Source organism: Pongo abelii, chromosome 1 (genome assembly GCF_028885655.2).
Source record: "Pongo abelii isolate AG06213 chromosome 1, NHGRI_mPonAbe1-v2.0_pri, whole genome shotgun sequence".
NCBI classification, from domain to species: Eukaryota; Metazoa; Chordata; class Mammalia; order Primates; family Hominidae; genus Pongo; species Pongo abelii.
The window spans coordinates 161,691,504-161,717,431 of NC_071985.2; the positions used below are offsets into that span (position 1 = coordinate 161,691,504).

The 25,928-nt window shown below is 36.7% G+C and overlaps 1 protein-coding gene across 2 annotated transcripts in view; it reads left to right on the forward strand.

The window, feature by feature from the left end:
* The window catches only part of NEGR1 (neuronal growth regulator 1), a 908,360-nt gene extending 894,387 nt beyond the window's left edge, over window positions 1-13,973 (forward strand). The window contains exon 8 of one of the 2 annotated variants that reach the window (XM_054541955.2): window positions 10,139-13,973. In XM_054541955.2, coding sequence (XP_054397930.1) covers window positions 10,139-10,263 — 125 coding nt within the window. In that variant the 3' untranslated portion in view covers window positions 10,264-13,973. 2 annotated transcript variants of the gene reach the window in all.
* The last annotated feature ends 11,955 nt before the right edge of the window (window positions 13,974-25,928 follow it).

Sequence of the window (25,928 nt, forward strand, 5' to 3'; positions counted from 1 at the left end):
AGGTGCCAGGGTGCTAAGCTAATACCTCATATGCTTGATTGTTAAGAAATATGGCCTCCTTCTGTAACAAACATATTCAAATAGAACTCACAGACAAGAACAATTATTTAACAGTTCTCTTGGGTGTGTGTTTATATGTTTGTAAAGGTATAACTCTATATTTATGGTATGATGTCTTGAGAGACATCCAAGAAGACAAGATTCGTCTTTTCAGTAGATGGAACCAACGTTACTCTACAGTGGTAGAGTAGTCAATATTTCCAAGTCCTGAATTCTTGATTGATAATATTATCTTTCCTATCTCTTTTTTCTTGAGCTCTATAGTAAAACCTCATCCCAATGCAGAAATTTAAACAATGTATCTATACTTCCACTCTCTGTAATAAATAGTTTGATGGTGCCAAACACTTGATCAAATGCTGTGAGTCATACAAAAGTATATTAAATATGATCCTACAGAGTCAAGAAACTTAGACTCTGTAGAAGAAGATGCACATGAGAGTGATAAAGTATAGGTGAAATATAGATGAAGTATAGGTAAAAGCTATAGGAGAAAAGAGGACTTGGCAGATTAATTCAACCAGAGTTAGGTAGTAATTCAGGGAAGCTACATAGAAATGGAAGCACAGAGAATCAGAACACCTGAGTCCTTGTCTTATTTTTGCATCTAATTTAAGCACATCATTCGATCCCTGTCAGCCTCACCTCCTCAACTGTAAAACTAAAGGATGGCACCAGCTGATCCCCAGTACTCAGACTTTTTTCAGGTTCTAACTTTGTGAGTAGGTGGCATCTGAGATGGGCACTGATATATGAGTACTGTTTCAACACATACAGACATAGAAGCCCATCTCAGATGAAGGCAAACTGCAAATACACAAGTGCAGCAAAGGCTTGGATGTGTCCTGAGAATGGAGAGTTTTCTGCCTAGGGTGACACATGTGCAAAGTATGGCAGAGTATCAGGTATAAGGCTGAAAAAGTAGCTTGCAGAAAGTTTACAGAAGGTCTTACATTCCATACAAAGTCCTTTGGATTTTATTAAGGATTTTAAAATAGCCAAAATATAATGGTAATGATTACAGAATCATTGAGAAGAACTCAAAATCAATCTAGAGTGTAACAAGTGGAACGATTTAAGTAAATCAGAACTACAAGGCCAGATAATCACTGGCCTTCATTTCACTGGAAAAATCGAAGAACGAACAAGCAGACAAAATTTAAAGGTAAATGCAATATTCAAAAAAATGAAAATGATCAAAGCTTATGAAATTCTTGATCATTAATTAATGCCAAAAGAACGATGTTGCAGACTCCAGAAAATAAGCTAGTTTAGGTAAACTTCCTAACACAAAAGACACAAAGAATAAAATGTAGTAAACAAGAAAACCTGATCATGAAACTCCAAGTTTAGACACCCTACATAAAAGCTTAAATAATTTCACACCCACATACTCACATGTATAAGATCGTAAAAACGCATTCAACTTGAAAAAATGTTTTCTGGTTTGCAATTTCTCCCATGTTTTTACCACACTAGCAGTGTCACAGTGAAGACACAGCTGATGGCAGTGACTATTAGTGACCTTAAGAACACAGCTGGATTTCTATTTTTATTTCTGTAAAACCTTCTTTTCTTCAACTAAATGATGCCCTAGAGGCCCAAGCTAAAGTCTGTATAGTAAGGGCAATTGTATTGTATTTTGTGCAAATGTATTTCACACGACAAAGCCAGAGTTTAAAACACACATACACACACCCACACACATCCACATACACACTCCAAAATATGTCAAGACGCTTACATAGAAACCCATTTGCAAACCAGCCTGGCAGGAGTTGCCATACCAAGTTCAAAGAACCATTCAGGGTCATACAAAATCACCTGTATTGACAACACACTACAACGCAACTATATATTCATGTAAATTACTTCTGAGTTTCTAAAATAGAGTAAACAAAAAAATCCAAAACATTTGGAAGACATTGATGAACAATTCAAGCTTTGAGACTTTATTTCAGCAACTAGGAAGAATAATAAAAGACAGCGGAATTTGTTTCTATTTGGATGATTGCTTCCTTATTCTCCTTAACTCAAATTAGAGGTAATAGTCTTGGAGAGTTTCATCTGGCTATATGAAGATAAAAGCATTTATCTACAAATAGGCAGATTTCTGAATGTGGGTAATAACCAAGGCAAACATATGTTTAAAATTCCTAATGTAATTGAGGCTGAGTAGATAGGAGGGTATATTGTGAACTTTGGCAAAATGGTTATTCAGCAAGCAGAATGGGACCTGAGGACGCTGGTCGGCCAGAGAAATAGCTCTGTAGTTGCTAAGAATAAGTTGGCAGAAAAATGCCACTAGTCAAAAAGAGTGAGAAAGGAATGGTGTGATTTCTCTACCCATTCACCTCATCGTTATAACACAAAAATAGAGAGATTTTTCTGTAAAAATGATTATTTTTATGTTTATCAAGTTTCAGTCTGTCAAAAATGATGGAAGTACCTGAAGATAGACATTCAGTTTTTTATCAAATGAAAAAAAAGAACCCAAAATGTTAGAATAAGTATCTAAATACAAATTTTTCTATGACCTTTGGCCTCTAAATCAAGAAAAGAACACCAGTGTGCACTTGTTGGCCTGACTTCTTCTAAAGAAGACAAACGGGAAAGCTGACTGACAGGAATCTGAAGCCATTTATCCAATTTTTACATTCTTTCCCTAAATGCAAGAGGAGTTGACTGCAGTAGGGAATCATAAATTGTTACTCGACCACACTGAGAGCTAATTGAAAAGAGGACCATGGTATGTTTACCTCTCTGCACTCCAGGAGACATGCACAATGAAGGTGTGTTTAGTAAACAGACAGAAAATCTCTACATTGGTCCCTACCACATGACGAGTATGCTACTCGGGCATTCTTCAACCCTAAAGTCGAGGGGGAGAAAAAGACCCCAGAGGGTCTACAGTACAGAAGCATGCAATATTCACACAGACAAAGCTCTCTTCCTAGAAATCGCTGTGCCACAGACGTGAGGTGGTACATGAGATGATGGAGCATGTCTGTGCTGTATCTATAACTCAACACATCTCATCTTAGGATCAGGACCATTTGATTTCACCAGAAATAATGGAAAGAAGTGCAATTATGTCACCTGTGTGAGACCTGCTTGATTCTTCCAGATATCATAATCCAAAGTTATATACCAGTGAAAAAGCATATCCCATCTGCTTCTCTTTTTCTCTCCTAATCTCTACCCAGTGTTTAAGTAAAATTAAGTGATACAAAAAAGGGAAGTGTAATCTGAGCCTCCGGATATCCCCTGCAGCTGCTGATGGGGAAAGGGGTGGATATTGCTTCAGAGAGGATTTAATTATCTTTTGAGCAAACTCCTCCCACAGTATGTAATGAAACAGGATCACACTGTCAATTGGATCTAATCAATGGTGTATAATTTCTCAGTAAACGTATGTGTTCTCTATTTTGAGTACACATTAATCACCCTCTTCTCATGAAACGTTATTTGGGTGTAAATCGTTTGCTTCCCATTAGGTATATGCTTCCTCAGGAAAATGTAAGTTGAGGCCAGTTTTGTCTTACAGAAGCAGAATTAATATAGCTTTAGTAACTCTAAGATTGCAACAGAAATCTTAAAAACATGACTCAAAGCTAGTTTAGTTAAAGCTTGAGTAATTTAAGGAAATTTCTAGGGAAGTAATTGGTATTGTACCAAAACTAAATATTTCACAGTTACATTTGCTGTTGCCTCAAAATACAAACTGGAGCAATACAAGGGAAAACTGCCAAAACAGAAAATAATATGCAGCAGCTGTGGTAATTGGTAGTGATAATCATAATTAGAAAAGATATATGTTAAAATCCAGAATGGATCTTCCTGTTGACAACGGGAAGAAGTCTCAAAGGCTTACACTCCACTCAGCTTGGACACTTTTGCTTCATACCTGAGACAGATCCTCTAAAAACAAACTCGTCATTAGGTCAGCCATGAAGCCATTCTCTAAATTTCACTCACCATGCTGTTCTCTTTGGCAAAAGAGAAGAAACGGAAGAGGTCATATCCTCTGACTTTGAAGAAATTGCAAATCAGAGGAGACTGGCCAATTATCTAGCTATAAATTGCATTAAATAAAAATCCTCCCAAAGTCAAGAAAATATAGAGAATTAATATTTTTGTAAGCAAAAATGAAAGACATCTTTGCAAGACCAGAGAAACATTGATTTAACCAAGTGTAGATTAACTGAAGTAAAATATGCTTGTTCCATGCAAAGCATCTCAAGTTAAACAGAAAGCTCTGTGGGAACAGGAACCATTTCTGTTTTGCTCATTGCCTCAGAGTGCCTGGCACATAGCACACACTGAATTTGTTAAAGGAATAAGTGAATGAGGAGTGTTCAGATCATCCTTGAGGGAGTGTTTATGCTTTGTTAAGTGCTGTACTGGGTGGTTTATACATAACAACACATTTAATCTTTGCAATAACTTTTGAGATACTACGAATCCTCATTTGCAAATGAAGATACTGAACTCAGCAAAGTTAAGAAACTTGCCTAGGTTAGTCCAGTTAGAAAGGGGTGGAATTGGAACTTGAACCAATGTCACCCAGCTCTACAGTCCATATATTATATACAATGTCATATTTAAAGACTAGAATGTCTTAGCTTTACTAAGAACTAGAAAGAATGACAGCCTGTTCTGTTGTTTGTTTTAAATTCTGATCTGCAAACAGGATCAGTCTCCCTTACATACTCCATTTTATTTTCTTTCTCTTTTTTTTCAATAAAATGGTAAATATAATACAATCTAATACATTGTTCAAAGGCTGTGTATTCTCTCTGTGTTTGTTTTAAATCTTCAAACTTTTGTTTCCTTTATCCTCTTCCTTTCTTTCCTGTTCTCAATTTAAACTTTTCTTCTCTTTTCTTCATTCTTCTCAAAAAAAATTAAGCAGGTAGTAAGAAAGAAACAGAACAATTTCATTACACACTTTGCCTTAAGGGTGAGAAATCACAGGAACAATTATTAAAATAGGATAGTCTACCAAAATTGTCTTGAATTTGACACATGCATATTTAGGAATATTATTTCACATCCAATCCAATAAACATCAATTGAACACATTTGATATAAGATTCAGATGCACATATAGGGAGGAATGTTCCATAACTTCAAGATGTTTATAGTTATATATCACATATATATAACTAATTATAAGTTAAGAAGAAAGAAAACATTTCTGAAGTCAGGTATAAGCAGAAGACTAATAATTTTTCTTAGATTGGGGATGGCCTCATGGAAAAACTGGTATTTTTGATGTTTAAGGATGAGCAGGACTTTAATAAATGCAAAGGGGAATAGGAAGAAGGCCATCTAGGCTTAAGGAGGTAGCAAGTGCAAAGGACATGGGGTAATGAAACACTCTATGTGCTCAGAAAATGGCTTGTATGACTAGAGTGAAGAAGCGGTGTGAGTCTGGATAAGTTGACTAGAACCAGATGGCAGAGGTCCCTGAATGCCAGGCTGTAAAGTTTTGGCTTCACTCAATAGACAATGGGGAATACTTGAATCCCAGGCTGTAAAGTTTTGGCTTTACTCAATAGACAATGGGGAATACTTGAAGGTGAGCTAGCATAGACTTTACTTTTATTTATTTATTTGTTTTTTAGACAGAGTCTCACTCTTTCACCCAGGCTGGAGTGCAGTGGTGTGATCTCGGCTCACTGCAACCTCCACCTCCTGGGTTCAAGCGATTCTCATGCCTCAGCCTCCTGAGTAGCTCGGACTACAAGCGTTTGCCACCATGTCTGGCTAGTTTTTTGTATTTTTAGTAGAGGCGGGGTTTCGCCATTTTGGCCAAGCTATTCTCAAACTCCTGGCCTCATGTGATCCACCTGCTTTGGCCTCCCAAAGTGCTGGAAGTACAGGCATGAGCCACTGCACCCGGGCAGCATAGGCTTTACTCTTGCCTTTGCTAGTACAATCTATTGTCTACTGAGTAGCCAAGTGATCCTTTAAAAATAATCAAACTCTCCTATGGCTTCTCATGTCACTCAGAATGAAACTAAAGCCCTTGCCATAGCCCAGATACATCTCTGATCACATGACCTATCCTGCCTAATTTTACTTAAGGTAAATAGCAGCATGATATTGAAAGGCAACTAAAAACTTGACAGAGATCCTTCAACAGGTCTGGCCATCCCAGAGGCTCAACTAGACGTCTTCTAAGTAATTCAGGCTTCTAGCTTGGACCTATGGGTTCATCTATGCAGACCGTCTTTTGTGGCAAGAGTGTGATGTTATAAAGTTCAGTACATGTTGTCTTCCTATATTATCCACTTAATGACCTGTCTTCTTGCTCAAAATACTCAAGAGAGGTAGTCTGACCTGTACAGGTCAAAGTATAATGAACCTCATACTAAAATGAGAAGAAAGATTCAGCAAAATACAAAAGGAAAAGATGATACTCTCTGAAAAAAGAAGTCAAGGTATTTTGTCTCCTTATAGGTTTGTGGTAACTGGGGGAAATGGATGTGAAGCACAGACATTTACTGAACACCTATTAAGTACCAAACTCTACGTTCAGTATCAAAGATAAAAGATATATATAATATATCTTGGCTTCAAGACATTCTTGACCTAATCAGGTTAAGATGTATAAGTATATTACCAGTTACTAAGTAATACAGGGGAAAGGCAGTAATGCTTAATTTGTCATATGGGATTTTCTGAAGGTTTTTTCCTAAGCAATATTTCAGCCCAGTCTTGAAGCTAATTTCTAATAGCTAACAGTTATTTTCTTAAGATCAAGTAGTTGATTGGAATTTGACCTGCTAAGAAGATCCACTGACCCAAATAATACTGAGACCCTTAACTTTAGAATCATTAGCCCTGTTCTTCAAATAATTCAGTTCAACAGTCATATACACACATACAAACCACACATAATAAATGCCGGTCAGTGGGAATAAGGTTGCATAACAATGGCATCCCCCAACAATGGAACGTTATAACACCATTTTAAAAATGAGATATGTGTGTACTAAAGTATATATATCATTGTATTTTGTAAAAAATAATTGTATTTATAACTGTTGCCTAGATTACTTATCTGCCATGACCCCATAGGGAATCCTTCCAGGTTTGTATATTATTTTTAAAGTTCCATATACCCTAATGTTCTATATTTACCTATTTATTTATATCCCCAACTAGAATAAGCTCTTCCTGAAAGAGAGGATTGGGTTTTATTCATCTTTGCCTATGTGAGGCTTAATTCAACCCCACAAACATAATAGATATTCAGTAGATAGTTAAAGAGTATGACTGGTGACATATAACTTGAGATTAGGTATCTGATCTCACATTGTGGTGACTAACTTTGCTCTTTGTGTTTTGGTGTACTGATTATTCATGATTACTCCACAGTCTACTGCCTGTAACAATTGCAAGCTAATGATTCATCCCCCAGTTTCTAGCTTATTTCAGGACTAATATAAATATTATATTCACAAGCAACAAAAAAGTATATAAATTTGTGGCATCAGTGAAAAGACATATGCTATTTTAATTGTAAAGTAATAAATTTAAAATATGCTATTGGTAATATCTTTGTTAAGTTTAAGACAATAGGAGGCTGAGTGGAAGAAGATACAACTACACTGGGGAAGGCAGAATTAAGTAATAAAAGAATCATACCTATCTTATTAAGTGCTGCATTCCCAGCACTTAGGAGAGTGCTTGGTACCTAGTTCAATTAAAACTTGCTGAATGAATGAATGAATGTACTATATTACTATAGTACATTTTCTAGCCTATAATCATGTGGCTTGCTTCAGAGAAGATTCAGTTTTGTAGGACAGAAATACTCATTTTGATTATGACCCATTCGTTTGATTGAATCATTTACTTAGACACTTCTTGAGCATATACTATATACCACACTTTGCCAGATTTTATGTCTGGAAACAGAAAGAGGAATAAGAAATGACCTAGAAGAGTTTAAATCTGTTGGAAGAAATGAATATGTAAACAAATATTTGCAATGCAGTGTGATACTTACATAACATATAATATATATTTCATGGTCTCATGACACAAAAAGGGTAGTCAGCTCAGTTTGTTGGAGAAGGAGAGGGATTCCAGGAAAGATTGCCCAAAAATGCATTTTCCAGGATGGATAAGGAGTTTTGAGGGGACTTGATAATCTACCCATTTAATGTTACTACTTAATTTCTCATAACAAAAATAATTTACCTTTGCTTTTTATGCTTAGCTTTTAAATTTTATTTCTTATTTATGAAACCATTTATATGCTTTACATATTATTGGTCCTTTACCATTATACAAGTTTTATTACACTCGACATTCTTGAAAAACAACTCCAGCATAACTATTGTTGAGAAGGTCATATATTAAATAAAGATTTATTTGTATTTTTAAAATATTTTTCTAGGTCTTGAAAAAGGGATAATAAGGAGTTCCATAGCTTTAAATTAGACTTCGTATATATCAGAAATTGAAAAGCTCTCTGTTCAACAATAGGCTTACTTTCTTTGTCTTTTCACGTTTTAAAAAACTCATTTGTAATTATATACATGCATTAAATAGTTAATTTTGCTCTTTGTTTATTAAAAAATAGTAGTCTCAGTGTTCAAATCCCACTCACCTGGAATCAATAATTGCATTGTCAAGGAAACTTCCCACTGCAGGGACCAATGTATCTTTCATCCCCTTTAATTTCTGGGAAGTGTAAACAACACAATTTATTCTTCTTGTTACATAGCAATATAGTCATTTGTGAACGTTTCATTAAAACTATCTGCTGGTAATTCAAACTCAGCGTGACTAAACCTGCTCCTGGATTTGAGTTATAAATTTAGAAATGAAGTGGTCTATTTCTTTACTACATTATTCAATTTCTACTAGGAAATGGTGCTTGAAATCCAGGTTTCATTAAGAAAAGGTGGTTAAAATATATTGGCAGGTTTTTTGTTATTACAATTATTATTATTATTATGGTAAATGAGAATCAGTCTCAAACAAGTCCAAGCACGGCTGTAACATTTAATTTCTGGAACACAATATAATTCACATACAACTAGGCAACTGTCCTTTCATAAACAAAGTGGAACCCATTCCGAACACTCCAATAATATCCCAAACTTGGTGAATTTTCAGGTATTCAGTGAAAATTCAACATGACCGTTAGCCAAGTACCATGTGAACTTCCCCATATATAAGACTGTAATATTTCTGATGTATAAATGTAGTCATACATTCAACTCTCCAAATTCTTCAAAATATCTTTCAATATAAAAACCTAGTCCCTTTTTCATTACAGTAGAGGTCATTCTACCTGTCTAGAGGTCTAGTTTCAATTCCCTCCACTTCAGGCCTCAAACTTCATGGTCCAGCAAGACTAAATCTACCTTGATATTCTACACAACACACCTTGCTCTGTCCTTTTCTTATGCCTTCGAATATGTTATTTCTTCTACCCACATGATAGTCTCCTTTGGCAAAACTGTATTTGAAATCTCCCTTTCCCAGGCAGATTTAAAAGCACAATTTGTCTGTGTTACTGCAGTATGCACATGCAACTCTAATATTCTGAGAATTGTATTATAATTGTTTGAAGATCTTTTCTCACCAACAAAAGGCCTTGGAAGGGAAAATATTCTTGTTTTCCTAGCATTTAGTATAGTATTTAGCTAATAAAACACAGCTACATATATACGCATGAATATTTGTCCACTAATACAAATATTTACAGTACATATAAGAGGAATAATAATGTTAGTAGCTTTTGAGTACTTAGCATGTGTTTAGTTGATGTAATATGCTGTATGTGCTTCATATCCAATTCTCACCACAGCCCTGTGAGGTGGATTCTATTATTTCTATTATTTTCATTTTGCCCTTGGGAAAACTGAAGCTCTGAGAAGTTAGCCACATAGCCCACAAGTTGTCATATAGCAGAATCGGATATGAACTTAAGTCTGTCTGACGCCGATGTCAGTGCTTTCCCCAATGCACCTGGCTACCTTTTGATTATTGTCAAGATCCTGGAAGACACAAATTAGATTTTGATTTAATCTTTTCCATTTCTTTCCAGCTCCAAGTACAGCCCAGTATGGAATTACCGGGAGTGCTGATGTTCTTTTCTCCTGCTGGTACCTTGTGTTGACACTGTCCTCTTTCACCAGCATATTCTACCTGAAGAATGCCATTCTACAATAAATTCAAAGACCCATAAAAGGCTTTTAAGGATTCTCTGAAAGTGCTGATGGCTGGATCCAATCTGGTACAGTTTGTTAAAAGCAGCGTGGGATATAATCAGCAGTGCTTACATGGGGATGATCGCCTTCTGTAGAATTGCTCATTATGTAAATACTTTAATTCTACTCTTTTTTGATTAGCTACATTACCTTGTGAAGCAGTACACATTGTCCTTTTTTTAAGACGTGAAAGCTCTGAAATTACTTTTAGAGGATATTAATTGTGATTTCATGTTTGTAATCTACAACTTTTCAAAAGCATTCAGTCATGGTCTGCTAGGTTGCAGGCTGTAGTTTACAAAAACGAATATTGCAGTGAATATGTGATTCTTTAAGGCTGCAATACAAGCATTCAGTTCCCTGTTTGAATAAGAGTCAATCCACATTTACAAAGATGCATTTTTTTCTTTTTTGATAAAAAAAGCAAATAATATTGCCTTCAGATTATTTCTTCAAAATATTACACATATCTAGATTTTTCTGCTCGCATGATATTCAGGTTTCAGGAATGAGCCTTGTAATATAACTGGCTGTGCAGCTCTGCTTCTCTTTCCTGTAAGTTCAGCATGGGTGTGCCTTCATAAAATAATATTTTTCTCTTTGTCTCCAACTAATATAAAATGTTTTGCTAAATCTTACAATTTGAAAGTAAAAATAAACCAGAATGATAAAGTTAAACCATACACTATCTCTAAGTAATGAAGGAGCTATTGGACTGTAAAAATCTCTTCCTGCACTGACAGTGGGGTTTGAGAATTTTGCCCCACACTAACTCAGTTCTTGAGATGAGAGACAATTTAATAACAGTATAGTAAATATACCATATGATTTCTTTAGTTGTAGCTAAATGTTAGATCCACCATGGGAAATCATTCCCTTTAAAATGACAGCACAGTCCACTCAAAGGATTGCCTAGCAATACAGCATCTTTTCCTTTCACTAGTCCAAGCCAAAAATTTTAAGATGATTTGTCAGAAAGGGCACAAAGTCCTATCGCCTAATATTACATGAGTTGGTAAGTGCTCATCATTAATTTTGTTTTGTGGCAGCTAAGTTAGTATGACAGAGGCAGTGCTCCTGTGGACAGGAGCATTTTGCATATTTTCCATCTGAAAGTATCACTCAGTTGATAGTCTGGAATGCATGTTATATATTTTAAAACTTCCAAAATATATTATAACAAACAATCTATATTGGTATGTAGCAGACCAATCTCTAAAATAGCTAATTCTTCAATAAAATCTTTCTATATAGCCATTTCAGCTCAAACAAGTAAAACCAAAACCCATCCTTTATTTTTTCTTACATGATGCATGTAAGATGTGATCAAATAAAGACAAAACACCAATGATGATAATATCTTAAGATATGCTAATTATCAAATTATTGTGAATGTTAAATTTTTTCTACTATAAAGAAGCAAAACTACATTTTTGAAGGAAAATGCTGTTACTCTAAACATTAAATTACAGGAGTAGTTTGCTGGTTTCACTCCTTACTAAAGAAAGACTATCACCTTGAAAGCCATTTTACAGGTTTGATGAAGTTACCAATTTCAGTACACCTAAATTTCTACAAATAGTCCCCTTTTACAAGTCATAACAAAAAAGACCCTACAATAAAATTAGATACAAGAAATTTTGCAGTGGTTATACATATTTGAGATATCTAGTGTGTTGCCCTAGCAGGGATGGCTTAAAAACTGTGATTTTTTTTTCTTCAAGTAAAACTTAGTCCCAAAGTACACCATAAATCAATTTTAATTAGAAAAATGAATCTTAAATGAGGGGACATAAGTATACTCTTTCCACAAAATGGCAGTAATAAGGCATAAAGCTATAAATCTACTGACTGTAATAAATGTACGACATTATTTTGACTGATACATAAAAAAGAGTTTTTAGAACAAATATGGCATTTAACTTTATTATTTATTTGCTTTTAAAAAATATTCTTTGTGGAATTGGTGAATAAACTGTAAAATATTATTTTGTATTGCAGCTTTAAAGTGGCACACTCCATAATAATCTACTTACTAGAAATAGTGGTGCTACCACAAAAAATGTTAACCATCAGTACCATTGTTTGGGAGAAAGAAACAGATCAAGAATGCATATTATTCAGTGACCACTTTCCTAGAGTTAAAATACCTCCTCTTTGTAAGGTTTGTAGGTAAATTGAGGTATAAACTATGGATGAACCAAATAATTAGTTCAAAGTGTTGTCATGATTCCGAATTTGTGGAGTCTGGTGTTTTTACCATAGAATGTGACAGAAGTACAGTCATAGCTCAGTAGCTATATGTATTTGCCTTTATGTTAGAAGAGACTTTCTTGAGTGACATTTTTAAATAGAGGAGGTATTCACTATGTTTTTCTGTATCACAGCAGCATTCCTAGTCCTTAGGCCCTCGGACAGAGTGAAATCATGAGTATTTATGAGTTCAATATTGTCAAATAAGGCTACAGTATTTGCTTTTCTGTGTGAATGTATTGCATATAATGTTCAAGTAGATGATTTTACATGTATGGACATATAAAATGTCTGATTACTCCATTTTATCAGTCCTGACTGTACAAGATTGTTGCAATTTCAGAATAGCAGTTTTATAAATTGATTTATCTTTTAATCTATAACAATTTTTGTTAGCTGTTCATTTCAGGTTATATTTTCTACAAGTTCCACTTGTGGGACTCCTTTTGTTGCCCCTGTTTTTTTTTAAAGAAGGAAGAAAGAAAAATAAGTAGCAGTTTAAAAATGAGAATGGAGAGAAAAGAAAAAGAATGAAAAGGAAAGGCGGTAAAGGGGAAAAAAAGGAAGGATGGAAGGAATGAAGGAAGGAAGGGAGGAAGGGGAGAAGGTAGGAAGAAAGAAAGGATGAGAGGGAAGGCAGAATCAGAGTATTAGGGTAGTTAACTTACACATTTGCATTCTTAGTTTAACTGCAAGTGGTGTCATTATGTTTTACAATGATCGCATTTGAAACATAAGTCCTATTATACCATTAAGTTCCTATTATGCAGCAATTATATAATAAAAACTACTGCCCAAGTTATAGTAATGTGGGTGTTTTTGAGACACTAAAAGATTTGAGAGGGAGAATTTCAAACTTAAAGCCACTTTTGGGGGGTTTACAACTTAACTGAAAAATTAATGCTTCATCATAACATTTAAGCTATATCTAGAAAGTAGACTGGAGAACTGAGAAAATTACCCAGGTAATTCAGGGAAAAAAAAATACATATACATATATATAAATACCCCTACATTTGAAGTCAGAAAACTCTGAAAAACTGAATTATCAAAGTCAATCATCTATAATGATCAAATTTACTGAATAATTGTTAATTTATCCATTGTGCTTAGCTTTGTGACACGGCCAAAAGTTACCTATTTAATCTTTTCAATAAAAATTGTTTTTTGAAATCCAGAAATGATTTAAAAAGAGGTCAGGTTTTTAACTATTTATTGAAGTATGTGGATGTACAGTATTTCAATAGATATGAATATGAATAAATGGTATGCCTTAAGATTCTTTGAATATGTATTTACTTTAAAGACTGGAAAAAGCTCTTCCTGTCTTTTAGTAAAACATCCATATTTCATAACCTGATGTAAAATATGTTGTACTGTTTCCAATAGGTGAATATAAACTCAGTTTATCAATTAAAATATGTATTTGACTCATTTTAAAACTCTATTAGCTTAAGAGAAAGAAGGAAGAAATAATAATTTGAAGATATTTCTGCTATTCTCTTTATTTCCTGTATTACACTCATCTTTCTGCTTACTCTAAATCAGTACAGGGTAAAAATTTTAGATGCTACAGTTTCAAAGGACCCCACACTATATTCTTTCTTGCTGTTGCTGATTCCTAAAAGGTTTGATGAGCTGAACTACATCTAAACTAAGAATAAATTTTCTGGAAACATTTTATTATTAATTATTTAGAACCTTTACCTGGTAAAATACAGCAGAGTTAGCAACAGAGACTAAATATCCTGTTGATAAAATCCTGAAGATCTTACAGGCCAAACAAGTGAACACTCAAATGCTTGTAAGAGCCAGGCAGAGTGTAATTTCTTAAGACAGCTGGGTATAAAACAACAGGCACTGAAGGTATTCAGATACAATTTCCTTAAAAATACCTTGGTTTCCAAGCAAAACATGTTATTTGGCTGAGAACCTTTAGTTTGTAAATACCAAACCATAATATACAAATGAGATCTCACGCCAAATGAATTTTTTAAGCCCTCTTTCCCATATCTGTTCATCTATGATAGTCAACTGAATAAATGAGAACAATGTGGTAGATAAAACAACAAAGCATAAAGAAGATTCATGCTTGGTTTTATAAGCTATTTTGAAATATAGGTATCATTGCTATTCTGAGAAACCCATATACACCAAAGCCCTCCCTCCACAAAAAACTGGAAATGTTCTAATAAATGTCTCATTTCCCCCACAGCTTCATTATTTTTTCCCTTTTCAACATCTATCTTATCTATCTTGAATAAATTACATCACAGAAATGGAAACATCAAGTATCAGACACAGAAAACCAGCACATGAAACAGAGCTAGTTTCCCTCTCAAAAGAATGGGACAAAACATAGATGCTTCAAAATCATATCTAGGTATACAGAAAATAATTATTCACTTTAACCTGACAGTCAGAAATGTAAGTAAGAATTTGTAGAGATAATTTTCCAAGGTAATTCATTCAAGTTAGTGGAATTTGATCCAAACACCCGTCAATGTACTCCCTCTGAACTTTCCAAGAAGCATACACCTTCACATTTACATTCACTGTTTTTCTAGTAATTCCAAACTTACTAAAAAGTATTTCAGAATCGATATCACTGGTGGAAAGAGAGCAATTTAGCAAACAAATAAATGCTTTCCAGTATTCCTAGAGAGAAGGAAAAGAGGAATACATTTCATTCTTCTCCCTAGAAGCTCTACCCACAGTCATGCTAAAGCTAGACCAATCTCTCCCAGGGCTTTCCTTCAGTCTAAGAAACGTGCTTCACTTCAGAGATAATTGTGGCAACTATAGTTTTCCCCAAAGGGTCACAACTACCTCTACCTTGCATTTTACAATGGAGCCCTTTTGCAAGTGTTGCTATTATGGCTTTCTCAACACTTCCAAATACTTAAAAGAGAAAATATTATTGTTGTCTTGTATTGATGGTGAAAACGAGATTCAGAAATTTTGAGTCACTTGCTGAAGATTATACTTCAACTAAGTCACAGATCTGAGCCAAATATGCAATGAAAAATGTTCCCAATTTGTTTCCAGTCCCAGACTACCTAGGAAAAAGAAAAGCATATAATCACATTGCTAGCTTCATAGACAAATATTTGTATATTTTTATTTATATATTTATGTAAATATAAGCACATTTTAAATATAAATATAGATATTTATGACATCCTTGTATTTTCCAATACCTGCAGAGGGTATGAGATTTAAAGGCTAATCAGATTGTACATGTCATCTAAAGCTTTGGAAATGTGAAACTCACAGTGCAATTGCGTTTGGACACACAGCCTTGGGTTGTATGAGACCGGTCACACCAAGTGGAGAATCTTGTCATAATCACATGTATCTTCTTTTTGTATAGCATTTTGCAAAAAATGTGTCAAGTTTGGGATAATCCACTAAGACTATTCCTCAGACATCTGCAATCAACAGAATTTTGGGGGAAATGGAGATCAGAATACACACACACACTTTAAAAAAAATTCACAATAGAATACTGATTTTAATCTGAGTGATGTTGTTTGAGGCCATTTATATTGAAATACTAACATGAACATCTGTTTGTGCTGGGACAGTAGAACAAGAGAAAGATTCTAATTCTAGAAATTAAATGATATGCAACCTAAGGAATACATTTGCATTTTGTTTTCAAAATATGAATATAATAGAAATCCTATGGATATCACCACTTAGTTTGAAAAACATAAAAACTGTGATTTTCATACACTTATGAAATGAATAAATTAATTCATTAATGAAGGACCTGATAAGATATTACAACCAGATAAAAGGATAATTTAAAGAACATACACATTTATAGATCAAAAACCTTGAAATTAATGTACTAATAGAGGCAAAACTGGCTTCCAGAGTGAGGAGGAGAATTCAATTGAATCTTTACTCCTCAGAATTTATTTCCATATCTGTAGACGAGAAATATTTTGCCTTAGTATTATTTACTTACAACTTGAAAAAGAGTTCAAATATAATGAAAAATACAGAGGCTCCAAAAGAATCAGAATCAGGTAACCTGTAAAAGTGTGTTCCAAGTAATTAGTGGTTTTTCATTTCAGCAAAAATTCTTCTCTGCAATGAAGAGACATCATTTTTTTTTTCTTTTTTAGACAGAGTTTTGCTCGGTTGCCCAGGATGGAGTGCAGTGGTGTGATCTTGGCTCACTGCAACCTCCGCCTCCTGGGTTCAAGTGATTCTCCTGCATCAGCCTCCCCAGTAGCTGGGATTACAGGCACGTGCCACCACACCTGGCTAAGTTTTGTATTTTTAGTAGAGGTGGAGTTTCACCATGTTGGCCAGGCTGGTCTGGAACTCCTGACCTCAAGTGATCCACCTCCCTCAGCCTCCTAAAGTGCTGGGATTACAGGTGTGAGCCACCGCTCCCAGACAAGATGTAAAATTTTTAAAGCCGTTGAATTAAATTCATTGCTAACATTTTGAGCTTCGATAATGTAATTCCTACTTTAATGACTCAAAAAAAAAAAAACCCCAAGTAACCTATCTATCTAATAATCTATGTTTTAATTACTCCTTTTCTTCCTTATCTCACAAACCGTAATCCAATAGTCTGGGACATGTGAAAGAGAAAGTAAACAGTCACAAGAACTACCTTGCTTCGAGAATCCACCTTGTTGAAAAAATAATATATTTTGGGCACTTGTTAAAAAGAATTAACAGAAAAAGTCTTTTTTTTTTTGTCACAGGGGCATTTAATTCATGGTATAACAGGAATTTTATATCAAAAACAGTAAGAAAAATGAAGTAACAGTTGAGATAGCAATATCTCATCAACCAAATACTGTGATAATGATAAAAACATTGCAAGAAGCTATAGCCAGAACTGAGTGTTCTGCTCCTACTTAATGCTAATGAGCCCAGTCCTAGCGCACATCTTGGTTTGGTAGAAACTACAGGAGGTAGCATGGTCCATTAGACCTTCAAAACTTTAAAATGTTAAAGAGGGTGGTTTCCCTCCTTCATTTCAAATGGATTGCTAAAAGCACTGGGCTATTCCTTCGTGGAAATTTGAATTTGCCAGTTTCTTCATTAATTTTGACCTTTTTACATTAAAAAAAAGTTAACTTTACACTAAGTCACAGCAGACTTAGACCTCCCACAGTTCTGAATTATGCTTAAACAAGTATTCAAGCACATGGGATTTCTCAAGAAAATTTGGGGACCATAGCTTAGAAAAAAAAAACTTACAAAATATTCGTTGAAGACTATAATATGCTAAACCTAAGGAACAAAATTCTCTTGATTGTTCTAAAAATACCTAGTAAGATCCACAGAACTCTTCCATAGTTTTCTAAGTAGTTTCATAAATGTGGATTGTGGTTGCTCTGAAACTTGACATCTCCCTACCAAGTACTGGACAAGTGACCTGGCAAAAATGTGTTCAATAGCTCATTTTTGACATACTTCTTAAGAAATCATTGCCAGAGATTTGACACAGCTTCAAGCTGATGTCTTTTTCAAAACAAAACACATACTCACACACAAATACAAAATCACATTGCTATCAGTGATCTGGAAAATAAGCTAGCAAGCTGGCCATGTGGTGTTCTGAATAATTTTTTTAAAGGAGAAGAAGAAATGACAACAGTGCAACCAACAGTTTCTGTTTAAGTTTTATTTGCTAAGATGTTAGCATAAGGAACATCTTGTGATTTAATTAATCAGAAGATGGCACCTGCTTTAAATACTGACACGGAGAAAAGCAGATTTTTAAAAAAATTTGGAATAAATTAATTTCTTGTAATACATTTTTCTTGTTGATAAACAACTAAATTATGCTTTGGAATGTCTTACTGTCTAATAACTTTAAATGTTGACAAGGAGAAAGACTGGGTTTTTTTTTTTTTACTTTTGAATAAGCAATTTTTTTCTGGAAACATATATATTTCTAATTTATAGATAAACTAGTATGTGTGTTCAGAATTCCTGTTCTCTCATTATTCAGGTTTCAAAATGTATTAACAATCCTTTTATGGTTTTATGATAGACAATTAGATATCTTTCATCAGGTAACATAAGAACTTGTATAGTGGTATATTAGTCAGTTTCACACTGCTGATAAAGATATACCCGAGACAGGGCAATATACAAAAGAAAGAGGTTTTTTTGGACCTACAGTTCCATGTGGCTGGGGAAGCCTCACAATCACAGTGGAAGGTGAAAGGCACGTCTCATATGGCAGCAGACAAGAGAAAAGAGCTTGTGCAGATAAACTCCCCCTTATAAAACCATCAGATCTCATGAGACCCATTCACTATCACAAGAACAGCATGGGAAAGACCTGCTCCCATGATTCAATTACCTCCCACCAAGTCCCTCCCACAATCTGTGGGAATTCCAAATGAGATTTGGGTGGGGACACATCCAAACCATATCATTTCCACCCCTGGTCCCTCCCAAATCTCATGTCTTCACATTTCAAAACCAATCATACTTTCCCAACAGTCCCTCAAAGTCTTAACTCATTTCAGCACTATCTCAAAAGTCTACAGTCTAAAGTCTCATCTGAGACAAGGCAAGTCTCTTCCGCCTATGAGCAGCTGGTAAAATCAAAAGTAAGTTAGTTACTTCCTAGATGCAATGGAAGTACAGGCATTGGGTAAACATAGCCATTCCAAATGGAAGAAATTGGCCAAAACAAAGGGGCTACAGGGGCGGTCAAGTCCTAAAGCTCCAAAATGATCTCATTTGACTCTATTTCTCACATCCAGGTCATGCTGATGCAAGAGGTGGGCTCCCACAGCCTTAGGCAGCTCCACCTCTGCAGCTTTGCAGGGTATAGCCCTCCTCCTGGCTGCTTTCACCAGCTGGCATTGAGTGTCTGTGCCTTTCCCAGGTGCATGGTGCAAGCTGTTGGTGGATCTATGATTCTGGGATCTGGAGGACAGTGGCCCTCTTCTCACAGCTTCACTAGGTGGTGTCCCAGTAGGGACTCTGTGTGGGGGCTCCACTCCACATTTTCCTTCTGCACTGCCCTAGCAGAGGTTCTCCATGAGGGTCCCACCCCTGCAGCAAACTTCATTCTGGGCATCCAGGCATTTCTATACATCCTCTGAAATTTAGGTGGTGGTTTCCAAGCCTCAATTTTTGACTTCCATGCACCCGTAGGCTTGACACCATGTGGAAGCTGCCAATGCTTGGGGCTTCCACTGTCTGAAGCAACAGCCCAAGCTGTACCTTGGCTTCTTTTTAATCATCCTTGGAGCAACTGGGAGGCAGAGCATCAAGTTCCTAGACTGCACACAGCAGAGGCGCCCCGGGCCAGGCCCACAAAACCATTTTTTCCTCCAAAACCTAGGGGCCTGTGATGGCAGGGGCTGCTGCAAAGATCTCTGACATGCCCTGGAGACATATTCCCTACTGTCTTGGTGACATTCAGCTCCTCATTACTTATGCAATTTTCTGCAACCAGCTTGAATTTCTCCTCAGAAAATGAGATTTTCTTTTCTATCACATTTTCAGTCTGTAAATTTTTCAAATTTTTATGCTCTGCTTCCCTTTTAAAACTGAATGCCAGCCAGGTGCAGTGGCTCATGCCTGTAATCTCAGCACTTTGGGAGTCTGAGACAGGCAGATCACCTGAGGTCAGGAATTTAAGACCAACCTGGCCAACATGATAAAACCCCTTCTCTACTAAAAATATAAAAATTAGCGAGGCATGATGGCACATGCCTGTAATCTCAACTGCTTGGGAGGCTGAGGCAGGAGAATTGCTTGAACCCAGGAGGCAGAGTTTGCAGTGAGCTGAGATCATGCCACTGCACTCCTGCCTGGGTGACAAAGTGTCTCAAAAACAAAACAAAACAAAACAAAACAAAACACTGAATGCCTTTAACAGCACCCAAGTCACCTGTTGAATGCTTTGCTGCTTAGAAATTTCTTCCACCAAATATCCTAAATCACCTCTCTCAACTTCAAAGTTCTACACATCTCTAGGGCAAGGGCAAAATGCTACCCATCTCTTTGCTAAAACATAACAAGAGTCACCTTTGCTCCAGTTCCCAACAGGTTATTCATTTCCATCTGAGACCACCTCAGCTTGGATTTTATTGTCCATATCATTATCAGCATTTTGGTCAAAACCATTCAACAAGTCTCTAGGAAGTTCCAAGCTTTCCCACATTTTCCTATCTTCTTCTGAGCCCTCCAAACTATTTCAACCCCTGCCTGTTACCCAGTTCCAAAGTCACTTCCACAGTTTCAGGTATCTTTTCAGCAGCACTCCACTCCTGATACTAATTTACTATATTAGTCAGTTTTCACACGGCTGATAAAGACATACCTGAGGCTGGGCAATTTACAAAAGAAAAAGGTTTATCAGACTTACAGTTCCACATGGCTGGGGAGGCCTCACAATCGTGGTGGAAGGTAAAAGGCACATCTCACATGGCAGCAGAGAAGAGAAGAGAGCTTGTGAAGGAAAACTCCCCCTTATAAAACCATCAGATCTCATGAGACTTATTCACTATCATGAGAACAGCATGGGAAAGACCTGCCCCCATGGTTCAATTACCTCCCACCAAGTCCCTCCCACAATATGTGGGAATTCAAAATGAGATTTGTGTGGGGACATGGCCAAACAATATCAAATGGTTTTTATTTTTATGTTGAGGCACATTCTTAGGCTAGTATTGTTTCAAGAAGAACCTGTTATTTGTTGATTTTGGAAATTTTAAGAATCAGATTTAATTTACACTGAAAAGTGGTTGACCTTAAAATTTCTTAGATAACCTGAAATGTTCATGTGGCATTCATTCATTCATTAATCCATCCACTTATTTGACAATAAAATGTGATTTAGGTGACCTCTGAAGAGCTGTCTAAAAAGAATTACCTGGTAGAGTTAATCTGGATGTTTAGGACACTATCATCAAACTGAAGAAAAAGGCACCCGTTTCTCTAATCCTTCCTTTGGGAAGCTGATTTCACTTTTAAACTGAAAGTGAGAAAGGAAAAGGAAGAAGAAAAGAAACAGAGGGGAAAAGAAGAGAAAGAGGAAGGGAAAGAAAGAGAGAGATTAATGTATATTTTCTCCTAAGAAAGGCTATTTTGTGTGTGTTGGTGTGTGTGTGCATGTGTGTTTCCTGTTGCCTGGATCGATCATAAAAAGCAATGTCTTCTCTGGAATGGGGCTTCAGTTTCCACATTTACAATTAGTACATATTACAATTAGTGATATGAATAAAGGCTGTTATCCTACATCTTCCAAGTTGTCATTCCTCTTCTTTCTTTAAAACTTTCATTATTGTTCATATAAAATTAAATTTCTACAATAGTATATCATACTCTTTTCTCAAGAAAATATGACAATATTCCATTGCATCACAGAATGCAATGAAAAATATAAAACTTCCATTTCTCTGTGACTTTGATATTAAAAATGAATTCTAGTCAATTGCTGAAATTGTTTAATAATAAAATAAAATCTGAATTTGAATAGGTTACCATTCTCTAAATATGCACAGTAAAAATAAAGATTTTCTGTAATTGTTAGTTACAAGCTTTGGATGACATTAAAAAAAAAGAAAAAAATCCAAAAAGTCTTGAAAATGTAACACTTTTTAGCCTCCAGAAAAATTTTAAAATGTTTTCAAAAATAGACAAAAATAAAACTTCGTTTTAAGGGTTCTTGATTTTTCATAAATCTGTAATATCTGTGTATTCTCACATAACATACTCTATCAGTTCTGGACTCAAACAACAGAAAGACTGGCCAAGTTGAAAAAAATAATTTATTGGAAGGTTCTTGAATGGCTCTCAAGAAACAGAAACTTTTGAATGATGGAAAACTTCAATAATAGGATGGTACCAAGGTAGGAAATGCAGCCAGTAGGCAAATGTACAGTTAAAGTTGTGCCACAGAAACAGGTAAGCATGCCACATTGATGGGATTCACACTACTTCATGATATGGCACCTTGGCATAATGATTTTAAGCTGAATACATTTGCAAAATGGTAGGTGCTGGAAAGACTCTGTCCTCTCACTTTTCCCCAGGTCATGAGACCCTCTTATGAGAAGTGCCTTCTCTATGATCAGAGGAAAGGCACATCCTTATCTCTAAAGACAGAGAAAAGCCTAAAGGAATCTGAACAAATAGGCCTCACTAAGTTTCCCCCAGTTTACTACTGTATTAGGCTATTCTAGCATTGTTATAAAGAAATACATGAACATGGGTAATTTATAAAGGAAAGATGTTTTATTAGCTGACGGTTCTGCAGGCCTTACAGGAAGCAAGTTGTGGCATCAGCTCAGCTTCTAGGGAGGCCTCATGAAGCTTACAATCATGGCAGAAGGCAAAATGAGAGCAGGCACATCACATGACAAAAGCAGACACATCACATGGTGAAAGCAGGAGCAAGCAAGATAGGAAGAGTAGGAGAGAAGTGCCACACACTTTTAAATGACCAGATCTCATGTGAACTCAGAGCAAGAGCTCACTTATCATCAGAAAATGGCTGAAGCCATTCATGAGGGACCTCTCCCCGTGATCAAAACAACTCCCCACCAAGTTCCACCTCCAACACTAGGGGTTACATCTCAACATGATATTTGGAGGGGATATTCAAACTACATCACTCTACCCCTGGTCTCTCAAATTTCATGTCCTTCCCATATTTTAAAATAAAATCATCCATTCTCAGCAGTCCCTCAAAGACTTAGCTAATTTCAGCATTAACTCAAAAGTCCAAATTCCAAAGTCTCATCTGAAACAAGGTAAGTACCTTCCATCTATAAGCTTGCAAGATCAAAAATAAGTTAGTTGTTTTCAAGATAAAATTGGCAAATAAGCATTGGGTAAACATTTTCATTCCACAAAAGAAAAATTAGCCAAAAGAAAAGGGATACAGATCCCATGCAAGTTCAAAATCCAGCAGGGCGGTCATTAAATCTTAAAGCTCCAAAATAATCCCCTGTGACTCCATGTCCCATATTCAGGGCACACTGGTACAAGGGGCGGTTCCCAAGGCCTTGTCAGTTCCAACCCCTGTGGCTTTGCAGGGTTCAGCCCCAGCGGTTGCTCTCCCAGGTTGTTGAGGGCCTGTGGCTTTTACAGGTGCAGGGTACAAGCTGCTGGTGGGACTACCATTCTCTTGGGTCTGGAAGGCAGTGGCCTTTTTCTCACGGCTTCACTAGGTAGTGCCACAGTGGGGAGAGTAATAACCTCCTTCTCACAACTCCACAGTGAGGAATCGGAGTGAGGCCTCTCTTACCCCCAAGCCCTGCCCTAATGGGAGTTCTTTGTGGTGGCTCCACCCCTGCAGCAGGCTTCTACCTGGGCACCCAGGCTCTTCCATAAATCCTGTGAAATTTTGACAGAGGGTGCCAAGTCTTATTCACTCTTGTATCTTGTGTGTGCCCACAGGCTTAACAAGACATGGGGGCTGCCAAGGTTTATGGTGTGCACCTTCTGAAGCTGTGGCCCAAGCTATTCCTGGGATCCTCTGAGCTGAGGCTGGAGCTAGAGTGGACTGGATGTGGGGAGCAGTGTCCCAAGGCTGTACAGGACAGCAAGACCCTGGGCCAGGCCCACAAAACTATTCTGCCCTCTTAAGCCTCCAGGACTATGATAGGAGGGGCTGCCATGAAGGTCTCTAAAATGCCTTCAAGATCTTTTTCTCATTGTCTTGGATAGCAGAACTTGGCTCCCTTTTAGTTATGCAAATATCTCCGGTAAGCAGTTGCTCCATAGCCTGCTTTCATTCCTCTCCCAAAAAGGCTTTTCTTTCTCTGACACACAATGAGGCTGCAAATTTTACAAACTTTTATATTCTACTCCCTTTTAAATATAAGTTCCAACTTTAAGGTTTTTTTTGCTCCAACATCTGAGCATAGGTTGTTAGAAGCAGCCAGACCACTTCTTGAACACTTTGCTGCTTAGAAATTCTACCAGATACCCTAAATAATCACTCTTAAGTTCCAACTTCCTATGAGCCCTAGGGCAGGGGCACAATGCAGCCAAGTTCTTTGCTAAGGTATAATACATGTGACGTTTGCTCCAGTTTCCAATAATTTCCACATTTTATTTGAGACCCAGGCCTTCACTGTCATATCACTCTCAACATTTTGGTCACAACCACTTAACCAGTCTAAAAATTTCCAAACTTTGCCTGTCTTCCTGTCTTCTTCTGAGCCCTCTAAACTCTTCCAACCTCTGCCCATTATGAGTACCAAAGCTACTTCCACATTTTCAGATATCTTTACAGCAATGCACCCCTCTCCTTGGTACCAACTATCTGTATTTGGTCAGTCTTGCATTGTTGTAAAGAAATATCTGAAACTGGGTAATTTATAGAAAAAGGGGTTTTCATTGGTTCACAGTTCTGCAGGCTTTACAGGAAGCCTGTGTTGGCATCAGCTCAGCTTTTAGAAAGGGCTCAGGAAACTTGCAATCATGGCAGAAGGCAAAGTGGGGGCAGGCACACTACATGAGAAAAGCAAGCATGTCACATGGTGAAAGCAGCAGCAAGTGAGAGAAAGAGTTGGAGGGAGGTGCCGCATACTTTTAAGCAACCACATCTCATGTAAACTCAGAACAAGAGCTCACTTTTCACCAAGGAGATGGCCCATGCCAGATGGCCCACGCCATTCATGAGGAACCCATTGCCATGATCAAAACACCTCCCAACAGGCCTCACCTCCAACACTGGGATAACATCTCAACATGAGATTTGGAGAGGACATCCAAATTATATTGACAATGCTTAGTATATACCTTTTTGTCCTATCACATTTTTCAAGAACATTCATTCTTCATCAAACATAATATGAAAACATTCAGATTTAACTGTTGCTTTGGGTCTTTATTTCCTTATAAAGACTCCCATGATATATAAAATGTATATAGAATACATTTTTATTTTATTATAATTAATTTCTCTCATTAATTTGTCTTTCGTCAGTCCAATTTATAGGGCTTCAGCCAAGTAACCTGGAAGGATAATGAGAAAAATAAATTTTTCTTCTAATGCAGGCTCCATGACATGTAACCCCATATTTCCCTTTTGCACCGCCCTAGCAGAGGTTCTCCATGAGTGCCCCATCCCAGAGCAAACTTCTGCCTGGGCACCCAGGCATTTCCATACATCTTCTGAAACCTAGGCGGGAGTTCCCAAACCCCAGTTCTTTATTTCTGTGCACAGGTAGGCTCAACACCAGGTGGAAGCTGCCAAGGCTTTGGGCTTGCACCCTCTGAAGCCACAGCCTGAGCTCAATGTTTGTCCCTTTCAGCCATGGCTAGAGCAGCTGGGACACAGGGCACCAAGTCCCTAGACTGCACACAGCATAGGGACTCTGGGCCTGGTCTCCCAAACCACTTTTTCCTCCTAAG